The following is an 18117-nucleotide window of genomic DNA, read 5'->3' as shown; positions in this document are numbered from 1 at the left end:
CGACCCAGGTTTGTGAATGGCTACTTTTAAAGATAACTGATCAATTTCAGAGTGCTTACGTGGGCATTTGAGTTTTTAACCGCTTATGTTCAGTAAGCTTTTGTTGAAATTTAAGTTTCAAGGATACATAACGTGACTGCTAAAAAGCACTCTTCAATATTAAAAAAGAAAAACACGTAATGCCAAACAAAAGTGAAGTTTCACGACAAATTACTTTACAGACAAAAGGCTTTCATATGGCGCCAATTGTTTACCCATAACAGATCACGAAACGGACGGCGAACAATGTTGCTTAGCTAACGAAATCGATTTCTAGCTGATAATAACTTGGTTGTTCGAAATAAAAACTACTGTGGATACCAGGAAATTGATTAGTGGAAATAGCAGTTTTAGGATAGTGGTGATATTGGTTTTGAGTCTAATAATCGTTTTGTAAAATTTCTGAGCAGTTGATTTTATCCCATAACAACAATATGACCTGTCAAACAAATTGTAATATTTCCATTGGGAAAAAAAGGCGCCGCACCTAATTGATCAACAGCTTATTTTGCTTTAGGGTTGCAAGTAAGGATGATAAACCAGGTTTGTGAATGGTAACTTTTAAAGAAAATTGATCATTTTCAGAAAGTTTTCGTTGGCATTTGAGTTTTTAGGATACATAACGTGACTGTAAAAAAGCACTCTTTGATAGTAAATGAGAAAAACACTTAATGTAAGACGAAAGTGACATTTTAAGAAAATACTTTCTCTCTAACCGACGAAACGTTTTATCGGTAAGGATTTCATTTGGCGCCATTTGTTTACCCATAACAGATCACGAAACGAAAGGAGCGTGATGTTGCTTTTCTAACGAAACCGATTTTAAGCTGATAACAAATTGGTTGTTGAAAAAAAAACTTTATTAAAAACTGGGGAATTGGTTATTGGAAATTACAATTTTAGGACAGTACGTGGTGATATTGGTTTTGAGTCTAATAATCATATCAGAAAACTTCCCATAGCAACATGTTACCTGTCGACCAAATTTTTTTACTTTTACATTTATACATTAAGTTGCGAAAAAGTTCACGACACGTTTATAAGAACAATTTCTAGTCTGAATAAAGACTCGTCTTCAAGAAGACTACTTACTGAAAGTAGGTTGCGAGGGGATCCATGTGTACTGTCACATGACCAACCCAAGCGCATGCGGGGAAGAGAGATAGACGCTGGTTATGAAGATCGATGGCGCGCAGGTATATAAAATCAGACTTGATAACTCCCGTGGTACAGCTTGTCAAGCTCAAAGGCTTGTTTTATAGGATACATTAAAACAGGCAAATTCATTCCTTACCATTTATGCTAATCATAAGTAACCATTTAAGTGCATATTGTCGTGCGACGCCAATATACATAGGTTGCTGAGCTTAAAAGCCATTTAATATATAATTTCATTTCTTACGGAATACACCTAGCAGTCTAAACGTATCCGTTTAAAGTGTGAAAAGTGTACGCAAACAATAGGACAACTGAGCAAACTTCAATTCATATATTGAAAAAATAAATCTTTAAACAGGACGGTAAAAGTGTTATGCATAAGCGTGATTTGAGCCAAAATTAGCGCGTGGCACGTGAAAAACAGCTGAAATCTGACCGTGATCCGTGAATTGCCAGTCCAGTATGACGCATGATCGCCTTATTTTGACCGAGGTTGATTCGTGATTCCGGCTAAACATGTTCGTGAAAAACAAAGATAAATTACGTACTTCTCGAATCGAAGCCAAAGACTGATTTTGTTTGGAGGACGCGTTTTACGACTTGTCTTACACGATGAACTCGCCGGAGAGATCAAGTCTTGTTACTTGGCTATTGAAAGGTAAATGGCACGAAAATTGACTTGTCAGTTAAAGCTCATTCTCTTCAGTAATGTATATACTAAATACGTGATCCGTAAAATGGTCCAAAAAATATACGTGATTGAAACCCCCCCCCCCCCCCATACCTTTACCTCCCTGTATAATAGCCGAAGAACACCGGCAAATACCACCGACTGAAATCAACCAATGATAGCACGGTAATGCTATATCACTACCTCGTTAAAGCATCTCAGAATAATCTATTGAAGTCTTTGCAGTTCGTGCTGACGCCGATTAGCAATGGGGTGTAAAACCGTTATGCTCCTCCTCGGCCTTCTTCAAACTACTGTAGTTTTCACCGCCGGAGAAACACACAAATTTACTCGCTCTTTATACTTTAGAACGCTGAAAAATAAGCAGCTTAAGGGATACGTTGTCAAACGGTTTGATTCTCGCAGTCTGTTATCGTGCGGCCAACAATGTATGAGAAACGAGTGGTGTACTTCCACAAACTACAAGATGTCATCCAAGGAGGACGGAAAAGGAACTTGTGAACTGAACAAGCACGACATCTCCCTCGTCAACGAAAACACCAACTTTCATGATCAGCGGGGAGTTACTTTCTCGATGTTGCTAAAGGTAATTAACATATTAGTCAATAAGTAAAAATGACACGTGTACCTTTTCGCTAAAAATCGCCTTTTTAACACCTTAAGTTAACACTAGTTTTTTTCGTATTTTTCGTGTTTTGTAAATTCGTTTTTACCACAACGGTGTTATTTTATTCGGAAATTGAATTTTTTTCAATACAAATTTTTGTTGAGGTGGCTCAGATATTCTCAGGCTACGTGACTGCAAAATTACCACATTTTATATATGTCAATTTGGTATTGACTCATTTGTCAGATAACTCAACACCTAAAGTAGTTTATATTTATTTAGTCAAGCAAGGTCAACTTGAACAACCAAAAGTTTATTAAACTTGTTCTACGTGAAGAGCACGATCAGCAATAAATAAACAAACTTCGTATAGATACAAGCTTGATCAAACAAAGCGGAGTACTTGGCCCGGTGTTTCGGTTTGGCAAATGAAAGCTAACTTTCAAAGGGTTTATAGGAAAGCTTAGCGAAGATGAAAAAAAAAACGGTTAAGCTTTTTTTTTTAAATTTAAACAAGAGTAATTTAATATAATGAATAAACTAAAGAACAAACTAAAGTCAGCTACGGTAGAAAGACAAAAAATAGCATACATGTAACTATAAATTTAAGGAATATGAGAAAGAATTAATTTCAACCTGGCTTTAAATAAACAATATGTGAGTTTTATTTGATATTTTCTTCAGGGATGTTTGATCACCAGCTGCCTCAATGGTGGTTCTTGTTTGCCTGACAAGAAAAAACAAACATTTTCATGTTCGTGTAAACCACCTTGGACTGGAGAAACATGTGAACTTAAAACGGGTAATTAAGATTTATGCTTTGTCTTTCATTACTATAAACTAAGCGACTTGACAACAATTGCAAGACAACATAAGCAAAATTGTCAGATAGACTTGTCGAGGACTATATTCAGTAAATGTACCGTTATGATTCGATTTAGCGCCCGGGGCGCTTATTAACCTTTGGCACCTTAAGGGAGGGCGCCTATTCGAGACAGGGCGCTTATTTAATTTTTTGTGAAACAACCAAATGTTCAAAACTAAACTATTAAAATAACTAGCAATAACATAAACTGTAACAGTAACAAATTGTTGAAATGCCAGTTTTACAAGAATTGCTCATTTTAGCAGTAAATATATACATGTACGGTACGGTGAATGTTCATGAGTTTATCTATTCGACGTCGACGACTTCAGTAGGGGCAGTTATCCACAATAGGAGCGCTTTTAGGAATAAGGGCGCGTATAAGAATGGAGGCGCTTAAAAGAATGGGGGCGCTTATTGGAATAGGGGCGCTTATTAACAAAACCACATTCGAAAGGGGGGCACTTATTCGGAAGGGGGCGCTTATTGGAAGGAGGGCGCTTAATCGAATCATTACGGTATACTAAAATAACTTACACATCGCATTCCATGCTTTAACTTAAATTAATTATGAGCTGAAGATGCCCAGCCCTGAGGTCCAAATCCTTACCAGAAAAACAATTATGACTAAGGTAATGCCCATGATTACGTTCTCTTCCTAGGTATTTACTCTCCCCTTTCAATAAAAAATTCAACATAAACGAAAACATGAGGCAAGTGCCTCGGTTCGCCTTAATGCGGCTTCCACCCTGCTTACCACTTTTATAAAATTTTTTCAAATTTTTATATTTTTAATCTTAGTTAGACAATAATGTAATTTGTAGTTATTCTTAATTATAGCTTAATTTATTTTTATACACTTCCAAGAAGTTTTTATTTTTCTATTTTGTATTTTTATTTCGTGGCGCACCTGCAAACTAGCTCTTCAGCTAAGCGTGCAGACCACGTTAAATAAAAAGTGATTGATATTCCATTTTTGACAGAAACAGATAACCTATCGTTTACCCCAGGTAGAAAATGGCGCCCCTTTGGCATATCTGCAGTAGGAATACTGCATCTAATTCTTCTATTTTCTAAACCTTTCACTCGAATAAACCCAAAAAATACTAAGATGAATCAACCGTTCAGTGGGCTTGTTACAGCAGATTACGGAAATTTAAAAAGCCCTTTTTAATACATACTGTTTATCCTGAAATGTTGCTTTACTCAAACACATGAAATCCTTACCCTTTTATATACGTGCAGCCCGAAAGAGGCACCTCTTTCCGGCGGAGCCTCCCTGGGAGTAGTACACTGTAAGGTATACCTCCCCCTTGGGATTTTTTTACTTCTGCGAATGACGTCACTTTCAAACAATACATCGCGAGCATTATTTGTTCTGTTAGATCCCACAGCAGCCTTGAACAGTTCGACGTGCAAGGAAGTTTATGAGAAGAGCTTGTAAGTACAATTTAAAGAACTCTGACCATGTTGATGAAAACAAATAATGTACAGGCCCAGATTATATTTATCCTTGTAGAGTGTCTTTTAAGATCTTGGAAGAAAGCTTTTCCTTAGAATTGAAGTTTAGCAAATGCAAAATATAACAACAACAATATTAAGAAAACAAACAAACAAACAAGACCTGGTTAAGATTAATTGGAGACGATTGAGATACGAATTACGAACGATGCTAAAATGAAATTTTTACAATGCAGTTGATTAGAAACAAAAGTAAACAATAAAATATGTAATTATAGCAAAATCAAAAGACAATCAAGTGGCTATTCATCATTTACAGTTTGTGTATTAGTAAATTAGATACAACCGCACCGATTTCTGTCAATAATTCACATACGTCCTTAACCATTTTTTTTTACGTAAACTGAAATTCCTATTATTTTACAGTTTTTGACATTGTTTCCGGGTTCCTTTCCTTTGTCGGGTTCCTTTCCTTTGTCGGTATAATTTTAGCGCTATATAAATTAGATTATTATAAAGACAATTTTTCAACTTGTGAGATAAGCAAAAGCATAAGACGACACACGTAAGTGTAGTGCTTTAGAAATTCTTACGAATACTGCAATGATAGGAGTCACGTCAACCAGCAAATTTTGTGCTTGTGTTTGTGCTTACTTCACGTCGGCCCTCACTTGTGAAATATGCTAACACAAGTGAAATAGTCATAAGCGCAAGCAGAAGAAAAAGGAACGCCTCTGTACACACTAGCTTATGCTTGTGTTTATCTCTAAGTGTGGATCAGGCTTTAGTGTATCTGAGGTGTGGTAACTAATTATCAACAAGAGGTACTTCAGATAAATAATGTCGTCATCACCCTTTACTTTTGATTTACTGTTTTTTTTTTTCAGGTCCAAACAAAACAAAGCCTACTCGCTCAAAGTTGGCTCTGAGACCATCTCCGTGTTTTGTCACATGACCAGCCTTGGCGCATGCGGCGGAGGTGGATGGACGCTATTTATAAAAATGAATGGATTTCAAGTATGTGCAGGCTTTTAATGAGGTTATTTTTGGTCATTCACCTGTCAGTTACAAGCCTCGTGATGTGGTACATATTAATTTTTTTATTAACCGAGTGCGAGGTCCATACTGAGAGAATATCGAACCTAGGTCTTGACAGCGAGGGCCGATATTTTACTAGTGTATGGTTTATCTGGTCAGGTGCAAGCTTGGTGAATATATAAGAGATTTAATGCACGACTGTATTATTGTACAAAGAAGAGCTTTAGAAACTTAATCCGGTCTAAAAATGAGAAAATATTAGACTGGGAATCAAGGACTCTTATTGGTTGATATAAGTAATTAGACCTTTAAACTGTCTACGGTGTGTAACAATGCAGTATATTTTACACGCCATTTGTATTTGACTTGCTATTCAGGCTTGCAAAATACAGAAACACTCGTAGAAATTTACGGCGACCCAGCACGCCAAACTGTTTAATAACATATATTTATTGATACACAGAGAACCTTTCACTACGAGTCTAATCTCTGGAACAACCAGGAAACCTTTAATCTTGAAGGAGGGAAGACTGGGTTTGACGCACAAGAGACCCAGTTACCGACCTACTGGAACACACCCTTCACAAGGATCTGTCTCGGTATGAAAATTGGCCCACAGGAAAGATTCATTGCTATCAACATAACCGCCAACTCTCTGTACTCACTGATTGCTGACGGGCAATACCGTGCAACCTCACTGGGTCGTGACACGTGGAAGACGCTGATTGGTTCACAGGCTTCATTGAAGGCCAGTTGCAACAGAGAAGGGTTTAATGTTAGGACCGATGACAGCAGTTATTATCCTAAAGCTAGAATTGGTATTCTTGGTAACGGTAAAAGATACGGTGGTTGCTATACTATGGACTCCAGAATTGGATTTGGAACAGCAGGTTTCCCTGATGACAGCAACACTTGTGGAAACGAAGTAAATGGCTATTACCAGGATGCAGAAGAAAGACACATCAGGACAATGGGATATATCCTGGTGCAATGAAAGCAGAAACTAGCACTGGAAACAGAACTAAGAGCGGTTTTCAATTGCATGTCGTAAAATTACTTTCAACAATCAAGTGAAAATTGCTCTTGACTTGAACGGACGCTACAAGAAAATACGTTTAGGTGGTGGTAAGGTGATGATTATAAGGTGGTGATTATCTTTTCCGCTATCCAAAAAATAATATTATATCTTCCATTTTTCAGTCTCGTATGCATTGTCTAATTTACTTCCAACTGATATCAAATAAAAAACATTTTATTGGGATGTCCAAGTAAGCTTACACTGCTTACTGTTAAAACACTAATACTGAGCGGTTTCTAATCACTCTGGCCAATTATGATCACCAAGGACACAGTGAATCCAGTGAACCAATCATCAAAACTCAAAGTAAATACGTGTAGCTTGCACGAAGCGTGGGAAAACGTGCAAAACAGAAAGCGATATCTTTAACACTACCGGCGTTGAATCGGCGTTTATTTATAATAATAATAATAATAATAATAATAATAATAATAATAATAATAATAATAATAATAATAATAATAATAATAATAATAATAATAAACATTTTTATAGCGCCTATCCAGGTCTGCTCTAGGCGCTTTACAAATCTATAAAAATTCGTTAAAATTAGCTGAATAAATCTTAAAAATTAAAAATGTACATTAAAAGTAATAAAAAGTAAAAATCGCTAAGAGTAATAAGTTTTTTTAAAAAGAAAAGTTTTGAGTTTTGATTTAAAAGAACTTAAATTGTCACATGAGCGGATAAAAAGAGGTAGACTGTTCCAGAGTTCAGGCGACGAAACAGCAAAAGCTCGAGACCCATACGACTTAAGGTGGAATTTGACAGGGTTAAGGCGTGAAGAGTGTGACGATCGGAGGGTTCTTGAAGGTTGGTAGTGCGTTAACAAATCTTGAATGTAGATAGGAGATTGTTGATGGAGAGCTTTGAAGGTAAGTAGCAGAATCTTAAATATAATGCGTTCAGAAACAGGAAGCCAGTGTAGTTCTTTCAATATCGGAGTGATGTGGTCGTATTTTCGGGAACAGGTGATAAGTCGAGCAGCGGCGTTCTGAACAGACTGGAGCTTTTTTAAGGCATACTTCGGCACATAACCGAAGAGAGCTTACAAAACTCGGCAGAAAGGCGCAAAATTACTAAAAACAGTCTTTGCTCTCAAGTTCTATTTAATAGGTAAATCCATAATTTTATAGACAGGAAAGAGTAGTAGTCATTTAGAAGTGTTAAAATTATCTGTGCAGTTAACTGAACTGCATGGGAGTTTGAGCGAGTTTCGCTCGACAAAGTTACATTCACTTTGCCGCTTTGTTTCTCCTCGAGTTGGAATTTGAATAGGCGCTAGCTGAGAAAAGTGGGAATATGCTTCCCCATTAGGTTTTTCAGCCATTTTGTCCATATATAGCTCCAAAGTAGTTTGTAGTTGCAGATAAAAGCTTCTCGACTCAAATCAAACAGTGCTTGAAGTGCTGCCAGCCAGCAAGAAAACGGCGCGAACGGTTGAATGGGTATTCAGTTTTGATTGGCTGGCTTCGTTACTTTCTTGTTTTTGATTGGTTCACGGCAGCGGGCTAAAGTAAATGAAAGCCCGCTGAATTCCCCATTTTAGCCCGTAAAATACGACACAATGCCCGTTGAAGTATAAAATAATAACTACATTTTTTACACAATACAACTACCAATCTAAAAAAAACTAACCACAATAGCCGAAGAACACCGACCAATTTCTCCGACTGAAATCGACCAATTATGGCGCCTTATCACTGTATTATTACTTCGGAATAAATTAAGAAAGCTCACCGTTAATATTTTTCAAAGCTTCTCAAAATCTATTTAAGTATTCGCAGTTTCTGCTGACATCGATTAGCAATGCGGTGTAACATCGTTTTTCTCTTTCTCAGCCTTCTTCAGGCTACTGCAGTTTTCTCTGCCGAACGGACACCCACATTTTCTCGTTCATCATACTTCAGAACGCTGGAAAATAAGGAGCTTAAGGGATACGTTGTCAAACAGTTTGATTCTCCCAGTTTGTTATCGTGTGGCCAACAATGTATGAGAAACGAGTGGTGTACTTCCACAAACTACAAGATGTCATCCAAGAAGGACGGAAAAGGAACTTGTGAGCTGAACAAGCACGACATCTCCCTCGTCAACGAAAACATCAACTTTCATGATCAGCAGGGAGTTACTTTCTCGATGCTGCTTTTGGTAATTACTAAATTAGTCATGAAGTTTTCTCTTGGTTAAAAAATGGCACGTATGCCTTTCGCTAAAATTGATTTCAGGGACGGCGGAGCATTTTTCCAGGTGGGGGGCTGACTAGTGACTTGAAGTGGGGGGGCTTAGAGACTCTTCTCTAGTAAGTCTTTATTTTTTCGGAAAAAGTGGGGGGCTAGCCCCCCCCAGCCCCCCGGCTCCGCCGTCCCTGGATTTATTAACAGCTAGTTCAAGTTGGTTTACTCGCTATTTTTGAGTTGTAAATTCTTTTTACCACAACCGTATTATTTTATTCGGCAACGGAATTCTTTCATTTCAAACTTTTTATTCTCCATGCATTACCCACCTCAGGTTACAACCTGTACAATTACTATATTTTACACATGCCAGTTTGGAATTGAGTTATTTGTCAGATAACTCAATACCTGAAGTTCTTTATTTAAGCAATGACAACTTGAACAACCAAAAGTTTATTAAAGCCGGAACTTCGTGAAGTTCAGGATCAGCAATGAATAAACAAACTTCGTAAAGATCCAAGCTTGATCAAACAGCAGAGAAAGTTTCCTTTTAATTCTATTATTTGGCCCGGTATTTCGGTTTGGCAAATGAAAGCTAACTTTTAAAGGAATTAGGAAAGCTAATTGGAGCTGGAAAGAAACGGTTTAGTCTTTTCAAACACGAGTAATGTGTCTGATATGCTGTTTAGAATAAACGAAAGTGAGCTACATTAGAAAACCAAAATTACATGTAAGAAACCAAAAATTTAAGAAATATGTGTAAGAGTAAATCCCAACTTCCTTGGCTGAAGTGTATTTGCTCTCAAAATAAACAAAGAAAGATGAAATAAATAAGTGTCCGGCAAAAGTTCAAAGATCTGTAACAGCTGTAAATTGATTGAGATTTTTTTGTTCAAGGCGTTAACCACTATACGATTGTGCTCTCCAGATCGATCGCTGATTTGTCGTTTTTTTCCTCGAATCAGTTGTTTTTTTTGTTATTTTTTTATTATCTTATTCAGGGATGTTTGATCACCAGCTGCCTCAATGGTGGTTCTTGTTTGCCCGACATGGAAAAACAAACCTTTTCATGTTCGTGCAAACAACCTTGGACTGGAAAAACATGTGAAATAAAAATAGGTAAACGAGATTTATGCTTTGTCTATCAAGGAGGACTGATTTCTGCTGTAGGGATACTTCATCATTTATTTTCTAAATAAACCCATAAAATACTTAGATGAATCAACCGTTTGGTGGGTCTGTTTTTAAGATGTTTTGAAAGGCCCTTTTAAATACTTCAATAAAAGTTTTACCAATACTGTTATATACTTCAACACATGAAATTCCAACCCTTTTGTATATCTTTATCATGAAAAGGGCACTGAAAAAGTCTCCCCATTTATAGTCCACTCTAGGGTGTACCTCCCCCTCTCGTTTTTTTTTACTGGTTCGAATGACGTCTTTTCGAACAATTCATCAAGAGTATTATTTGTTTTTTATAGATCTAGCGGGCTTGAACAGTTCGACGTGCAAGGAAGCTTATGAGAAGAACTTGTAAGTTTATTTCAGTTTGCTCTAGCCATGTTGATGACAACAAATAATAAACACGCTCATATTAAGTTAACCCTTTAAAGAGACAGAGACCTTTAAGAGCTTGGAAAAAAACGCGTTTCCTTAGAATTGCAGACAAGCAATCAATAAATATAACAAGAACAAAAAAAAACAGAATTACGCCGATCGCGGCGATCGGCGAAAATCGCAATCTCTGCACCGGGCGATTTTCGCGAATAAAATTGCCAAGTGGGTCGCCGGCTTTAACCTTCTGACGTAATTTTAAAATCCCTTCATTTTACTGGCATTAGTAAAACACGTTATTGACAAGATTGTTAAGCACATGTATTAATTTTGAGGAAGGGTAACTAGTTCCAACAAAAGATGCTCTAGGTTCTTCTGCTGTCATCACTTTTACTGTTGATTTTTTTTTTTTCAGGTCCAAACAAAACGGAGCCTACTCGCTCAAAGTTGGCTCTGAGACGATTGTCGTGTTTTGTCACATGACCAGCCTTGGCGCATGCGGCGGAAGTGGATGGACGCTGGTTATGAAAATGAATGGCGCGCAAGTATAAGCCAGTTTTATAATACGGTTATTTTCTGTTTGGTCATTTACTTATCAGTTACAAGCCTGGTGGGTCTTATATCAACCTCTTACTAACCGAGCGCGAGAGCCGTATTGGGGAATATTGGCCCCAGATAGTGGCAAAAAGTACAAAAACGACCGAGGGCCAATATTTCCCATTACGGCTCGAGCAAGCTAGGTTAGTAAGTAGTTTATTATATGGCACTCGTTTTAGCTGCAAATTTTGAAATTGCCCGCTTACGAAAACAGAAAATACACGGCTTATGAGCGTTTTCATGGAAACGGTCCTTATGGCAAAATCCCGACCAAGAAAGAACCAATCATAACGCTCGGATTTATCTCAAGACTGCCTTGCCATATAATAATAATTTGTATTTTGACTCGCCGGTAAGGCCTGCCGAATACAGAATAACTCGTAGAAATGTACGGGGATCCTTAACTGTCTAATAAGATATAGTTTTTGATTACGCAGAGAACGTTTCACTACGATTCTAATCTCTGGACCAACAAGAAAACCTTCAACCTTGAAGGAGGGAAGACTGGGTTTGACACACGAGAGACCAAGTTACCGACCTACTGGAACACACCCTTCACGAGGATCTGCCTCGGTATGAAGATTGGTCAACAGGAAAAATTCATTGCTATCAACATGACCGCCAACTCTCTGTACTCACTGATCGCTGACGGGCAATACCGCGCCACCTCACTGGGTCGTGACACGTGGAAGACGCTAATAGGTTCACAGGCTTTCTTATACAGAAGCTGTAACAGTGAAGGATTTAATGTTAAGACCGATGACAGTGGTTTTTTGCATAAAGCAAGGATTGGCATTCTTGGTACCGACAGATACGGTAGTTGCTTCACTTCTGACTCCAGAATTGGACTTGGTACAGGAGGTTTCCCCTATGACAGCAACACTTGTGGAAACGAAGTCGAGTTCTCACACAATGTAGACGAAAGGCACATCAAGGCAATGGGATATATCCTGGTGAAATGAAAACAGGAACTAGAACTGGAAACAGAACGTAGAGCGGTTTTCAATTGATTGTCGTAAAACTAATACCAGCAGAAATAACTCTTTCCAATCACAAAAGAAACAGACAATCTAGTAGTCTGAATTGTCAGGCGTCTTCTCGTTGACAATTCAGACTCTGAAGAATCCAGTGAAACAATCAAAACTCGAAGTAGGTATATTTAGCTGCTTGAATCCCAGGAAAAAATATGTAAGTAACCCGTGAATACTTCCGATTGGTTGAAAATAATTCGCGCAAGTTTTTCAAAGCTAATCACTTAGCGTAGTAATGCAAAACCAAGGTAAAGGAGAATTACTTTCAGCACTCAAATGAAAATCGCTCTTGACTTGAACGTCCGGTTACAAAAAAACGTTTACAACTCAAGGTGTTGATTACCTTTTCCGCTTTCCGCTATTCAAAACAATATATCCTCCGTTTTTGTCTAGCATAGAATTTTGTACTTCCAGCTGATATCTAGGGTTGGCGGGAACTGAATAATTATACCTTTGCTTTAGTTTAATTGTTACATGTGAATGTGCAAGAAATTTTAATGTTTCGCACCATTCGATTGCCATAGCCATATATTGTTTAGTGCTAAAGCTTTATTGGAGAAGGCAGTAACGAGCGTTTTTTTATGTAGCCACTTGAAGCTCTGTGCTTAATGGGAATTTCCAAGCGTAAGTTAAGGAAATAATTCTTAAGTTAACAGATGAACTGGCAGCTAGTGTTATCAATTCTTAACCCTTGATGAAATAAAAATTGGTAATAATTCACCTAAGAATTTAACAACATTTTGGAAAAGTTACACTGCGTGTAGTCATTGCGTTCGTACCCGCCAAATTTGACAAGCGCCGTCTCTAAAACATGCCAAGTGTAAACCAGCCTTTAGCGATATAATCACAGCGTGTGGCGCGTAACCGAAAATCCCGACCACCCTCGAACTGTATTACGCCGACTAAAATCAGCCAATCATAGCGTCGTATCACCACTATGACTACGGGCTCAAATAAAAAGACTTCGACGCTAAATAACTGATTTAATATTTCATTAAAAGCTTCATTTTCTACTGATTCCGATTATCGATGGCGTATATAATCCTTTTGATATTTTTGCTGTTTCAATTTGCCGCCGTTTCCACCGCTGAGGAAAAACCGACATTTTCGCGTTCATCATACTTCACAACGCTGGAAAATAAGCAGCTTAATGGATACGTTGTCAAACGGTTTGATTCTTCCAGTTTGTTATCGTGTGGTCAACAATGCATGAGAAACGAGTGGTGTACTTCCACAAACTACAAGATGTCATCCAAGAAGGACGGAAAAGGAACTTGTGAACTGAACAAGCACGACATCTCCCTCATCGACGAAAACATCAACTTTCATGATCAGCAGGGAGTTACCTTCTCGATGTTTCTAAAGGTAGCTATCAGTAATTAATTTTAGATTTATTATAAGCAAGTTGAAATGGCGTCTTCGTCCGTGAGTTCAATTTTCTTATCGCTCTTTAGTACTTTTGTGTGAGCTCTTTCTAGTTCACTTATGCATCAGTCAATTGAAACCCCGGCCCCCCGACCCCCGGGACTTACCGGGGAATTTAACATTTACCACCCGGCTTATTACCCCGCCATAGGGGCCAAGACGTCGGTTAAAAGCCCCGCATAGCGCGGGCATCCGGACCAAATAAATAAACAACTCAAGAGCGACTTTCAGCAAAAACTGGGCAAAAATCTTGATTTCGTTCGTTGCGGAAGTTGAAAAATCTATTCCTTTCATTTATTGTCAATATATAGCTAAGAAAGGAAAGAAACCCGATGTAGTTTGTTTCCGCCAAAAGCCTTTTACTATGAGAAAACTAAGAAAATCGTTTTTCGTAGTCAGAGTCACAAATTTGCCAAATCTCACCCGAGATTAGCTATCATGAACACACCTGTCGGAAGAACGCATTTCAGCTTTTGTTGACCATCAACTTCAGCCGGTAGCACAGAAACAAGCTTTGTGCGACAGACTTTAATAATTTTATTGAGAAGATTGCACTGCCTAAACAGCCTAAAAAAGCCTTCTCTGTCTCATAAACGCTGTCTGCGAAGCATACAAAGAATTTCATCAAGGAAACCCTCCCGTACCCAACAGGTTTCTGAGACGGAGATGCTCCGAGTCTAGTCTTTCTAGAAAACTCGTTCCAATTCAACAGAAAAGGTAATCTTCAAACCCATCGAACAGCCATAGCACGAAAATCGCCGTAGCTTCTGTTTACATCTTCATGGCCAAAATAGAAAACGAAATAATAGAAAAATAGCAATAAACCCATCCTTTGGAAACGATTCATTGACGGCGTCTTTTCAATGTGGGACACAAGAAGAGACAAAATAGAATAATTTTTTTCTAAAGGCAAACACCTTTCACCCTACGATATATTTCACGACTGAAATCTAAGAGACAGAACTTCTTTCGTGAAAGACGATAGTGTACAAAGGTGGCAGACTCCATAAGAACGAACTAACATTTTGAGGAAAACATTTATACCTAGATGTTAAACCGCAGCTGACGCTCTAGATTCCATAAGGAGTCTATCCTTAACGTGCGAACACATTAAATACAAACCTACAGAGACGTTTCAATACACGAATTGCTAATCGTGTCATCTGTCAGGTGTCACGAAAGGCTTTTTCAAGTGAAAAGCATTGCATGGAGACGTCTTAGAACGGATTCCCCAGAACGAACATTTCGAGGAAAATTATAACATTTAGTCCTTGATGTTAAAACCCGGCTGTCGTCCCCGCTTCAGGTTATCGCGCGCTGTTAAATCACCGCTTCACGGCCCCGGTCTACTGACATTTTGTTAAATCCACCGCCCACCGGGGCCAACGCACCGTTAAAAGTGCGTTAAATCCCGGCTTAGGACGCGTTAAATCCCCGCTAAGTCCCGGGGATCGGGGGGTCGGGGGGCCGGGGTTTCAATTGACTGATGCATTAGTCGGTGTGAATTTATTACGAAAATGGTGTTGTATCAACATTTCTGGTTGCGTGCATGGTTTATAAGATCCCCTGGAGAAAAAGACAATTTATAAATTACATATTTTACACATCTCATTTTCAATGAGTATGTTTTGTTTATGATAAAATGAATAGATAAAAAAGAAAACATCTGACATTTTCCGGATCTCCGTTTTCACTATTTTCAAGAGTCTCCGCCATTCTCAGCGTTTTTGTTTTGTTAAAAATTTATTTTGGTCATCAGCTGCCTTTATGGTTCAAATGGGAAGTCAAAACAAGCAATTAATCAGAGTGCCGACCTTTGATAGATAACTTTTCATATTTGCATTACAGAGGCGAGGCCATTTTGGCCGCAAGCTGTCAAAATCTCCTGAGCTTTCATTAAACTGTCGAAGATAAAAAAATGTATAGAATGAAAATTAGAAGAATACCATGTACAACCTTTAGTTTGCGTTGTTAAAAAGAAAAATTAAAAACGGCTCCTCGCTGTTAACTAGTAACAAAAGTTTCCAAGAAAATCAAGATATTTTACAGCTTGTGCTCAAATAACTATTGTTATGCAAACGTGACAAGTTAAAGAAACTATACATTACCACGCTATCCAAAATCAAATATATTATCCAATGCAGGCTGGTTGGCACGATCACGAAAAGGCTTGATTTTCCTTAGAACCACCATTGAGGCAGCTGGTGATCAAACATTCATGAATTGATTTTACAGAATGAAACTATCTGGGCCTAGTAAGACGACCCCGGGTTGGTTGCTAATCCGGGTTGAATCACTGCAACGGGTAACCCTTTTTCAGTTAACCTTCTGTAAGCGTTTACACGAAAAAACCTTCCGACCCAGTTTAACTCTCCTTGCCCGTCAACCCTTTTCGCGACTCGGGTTAACATGAATCAGAAACAAATATGAGGTTGTTCTTGTCTTATAACGCAGGAATTACACATAAAGTATTTTTTATTGTTAGATCTGCATTCTCAGCGTTTTTAATTTGTTATTTTTTTCAGGGATGTTTGATCACCAGCTGCCTCAATGGTGGTTCTTGTTTGCCCGACAAGGAAAAACAAACCTTTTCATGTTCGTGCCAACCACCTTGGACTGGAGAAACATGTGAAGTTAAAATAGGTATTTAAGAATGTTTACTTCACATAAAAGCAGAAACAAAAATTCATTAGAAAGCTTTTTTTTTTTTTCATGTAGTGCAATGTTTATTACGGTTGAATCATGGCACAGAGATAAGGCATAAAGCGAACAAGTGACCTTTTTTAATTGAGATTTTTATAGATGAGATCTGAGATGTGCAAAATTTACTAATAACTGAAAAGGAAACCTTTTTTTTCATTCGCCCATTGTTAACACTACCTCTATTGTTTTCTTGGATAAGGGACAAGGGGCAGGTTAGAGAATGGTTGCTTCTCTTGCTTTTTACCACAGAAGCATCTACCTCTTTTCATATTTATCCCGATTAGATTGTCCACAAGCTTGGGTTCGTCATGGAAATTCATGTTACCACGTCATCGACACACCAACCCTTAAATGGGGCGACGCTCGAACGACTTGCCAGAATCTGGGAGGAGACCTCACCATAATCAGATCAGAAGATGAAAATACCTTCATACGTGACTTGGTAGGGAATCAGCAAACAGTCCAAGATTGGGGAGCGTGGATTGGACTTTATAGAAAAAATGACACTAAGTTCTACTGGATTGATGACACGCCACTAGAGGGACAGTATGATGCATGGGCACAAGGAAAACCAGACAACCTAGATGAGAAATGTGTCCACACATTTAACGAATTGCACGGGGTAGGAAAGTGGAATGACAATCAATGCGATTTGTCTGAGGCGAAACGGTGGAGAGCTCCAGTTATTCTTTGCCAGAAAAATTGAGACGGCCATTTGTTTGGGTACTTTGTCGTTTTGTTACGGCTGGACTGCTGCGTGTTACTTTAGTTACTTTTTAACAAACGCCAACATGATATATACCGTAAAATGCTTGTCATACCCCTCCCATCCCCCCGAAAATAGGCCCCTCTGACGTGCTACAGGAAATAATATTAACCTTTTTTTTCAATTTCTCCACATTAGGAATATGATGTAATGTTAGGATAAATTTTAGCTTTTGTTTTTATTGTAAATATTGCAAATACTCTTAATCCGTTGAAGTAATTTTAGGTATTAGAAGACGAAGAGCCACTCTGTGGAAGCACTTATAATAAAGTTATTATTAATATCGTCATCATCATCATCATCATTACTATTATTATTATTATTATTATTATTACATTAATTTACTTAACGTCTTCACAAAATAGTGTACAATGTACGTCAAATAGAAATCGGCAACAAAATGTTTGCAAGAAAAATCGCAGATTATAACAGTTTGATAAGAGTGGCGTTCCTCCAATTAAATATATCCCTCATCAGTCTTGAAGTTGTCTCTTGTGAGCTCATTTCCACAAGCAGCCTAGACGTTGTTTGTGATTCGTGACAATATTGCATTACGTTTTGAGCCATTAAAGAGAATGTATGAGAATGATTTGAAAATTGCTCTAAATTAAACTTGAAGTCGATAAGAGTAGCTTATCTTACCCTGCAAAGTGTTATTTTGATGTCTCTGGGGTGGCTGAGTCGTTCTAAAGCCATTTAGACGATTTAAACTTTCCCTGGTTTGCTTTCCACTAAAGAGAAACAAAAGGCTCGGGACGGCCTGGTCGGTCAACCAATCGCATTCGAAGCTCCAAAAATCCCACAAAAATGCTCAAAACTCGCAAAATTGCCTCACGGCAGCCGTCGATAATTCTTCTTTTTATTTACTTCTCCTCGGATTCCAAGGTTTATCTTATCCGCCTGGAAAACGCTCCTTTTTGAACCGCTTGC

The 18117-nt window shown here is 38.1% G+C and overlaps 4 protein-coding genes across 5 annotated transcripts in view; 3 read left to right on the top strand and 1 right to left on the bottom strand.

Annotated features, from left to right (window-relative positions):
- The window catches only part of LOC144662139 (uncharacterized), a 59361-nt gene that overhangs the window by 5190 nt on the left and 36054 nt on the right, over positions 1-18117 (bottom strand). The window lies entirely within an intron of this gene.
- Positions 2147-7125, top strand: LOC144662125 (uncharacterized). The gene is made up of 5 exons (XM_078522866.1): positions 2147-2474; positions 3180-3297; positions 4746-4800; positions 5709-5838; positions 6323-7125. The coding sequence occupies exons 1-5, from the start codon at positions 2154-2156 to the stop codon at positions 6851-6853; spliced, it is 1155 nt and encodes a 384-aa protein (XP_078378992.1). The 5' UTR covers positions 2147-2153; the 3' UTR covers positions 6854-7125.
- Positions 8730-12992, top strand: LOC144662145 (uncharacterized). Its single transcript, XM_078522901.1, has 5 exons — positions 8730-9085; positions 10113-10230; positions 10593-10644; positions 11081-11210; positions 11700-12992. Exons 1-5 carry the CDS (start codon positions 8747-8749, stop codon positions 12222-12224), a joined length of 1164 nt encoding a protein of 387 aa, XP_078379027.1. The 5' UTR covers positions 8730-8746; the 3' UTR covers positions 12225-12992.
- Positions 13323-17943, top strand: LOC144663314 (C-type lectin domain family 4 member E-like). Its single transcript, XM_078524211.1, has 3 exons — positions 13323-13658; positions 16244-16361; positions 16706-17943. Exons 1-3 carry the CDS (start codon positions 13323-13325, stop codon positions 17125-17127), a joined length of 876 nt encoding a protein of 291 aa, XP_078380337.1. The 3' UTR covers positions 17128-17943.

This window comes from Oculina patagonica, chromosome 8 (genome assembly GCF_052425735.1).
Source record: "Oculina patagonica isolate OP01 chromosome 8, crgOcupat, whole genome shotgun sequence".
NCBI lineage: Eukaryota > Metazoa > Cnidaria > Anthozoa > Scleractinia > Oculinidae > Oculina > Oculina patagonica.
This window is presented reverse-complemented; position numbering and strand designations above follow the sequence as displayed.

Coding starts and splice junctions, on each gene's coding strand:
- LOC144662145 (XM_078522901.1), top strand. CDS start 8,747: ATGCGGTGTAACATCGTTTTTCTCTTTCTCAGCCTTCTTCAGGCTACT. Junction 10,231..10,592: donor AACATGTGAAATAAAAATAG/GTAAACGAGATT, acceptor TGTTTTTTATAG/ATCTAGCGGGCTTGAACAGT. Junction 10,645..11,080: donor GAAGCTTATGAGAAGAACTT/GTAAGTTTATTT, acceptor TTTTTTTTTCAG/GTCCAAACAAAACGGAGCCT.
- LOC144662125 (XM_078522866.1), top strand. CDS start 2,154: ATGCTCCTCCTCGGCCTTCTTCAAACTACTGTAGTTTTCACCGCCGGA. Junction 2,475..3,179: donor CTTTCTCGATGTTGCTAAAG/GTAATTAACATA, acceptor TATTTTCTTCAG/GGATGTTTGATCACCAGCTG. Junction 3,298..4,745: donor AACATGTGAACTTAAAACGG/GTAATTAAGATT, acceptor TTGTTCTGTTAG/ATCCCACAGCAGCCTTGAAC.
- LOC144663314 (XM_078524211.1), top strand. CDS start 13,323: ATGGCGTATATAATCCTTTTGATATTTTTGCTGTTTCAATTTGCCGCC. Junction 13,659..16,243: donor CCTTCTCGATGTTTCTAAAG/GTAGCTATCAGT, acceptor TATTTTTTTCAG/GGATGTTTGATCACCAGCTG. Junction 16,362..16,705: donor AACATGTGAAGTTAAAATAG/GTATTTAAGAAT, acceptor TATCCCGATTAG/ATTGTCCACAAGCTTGGGTT.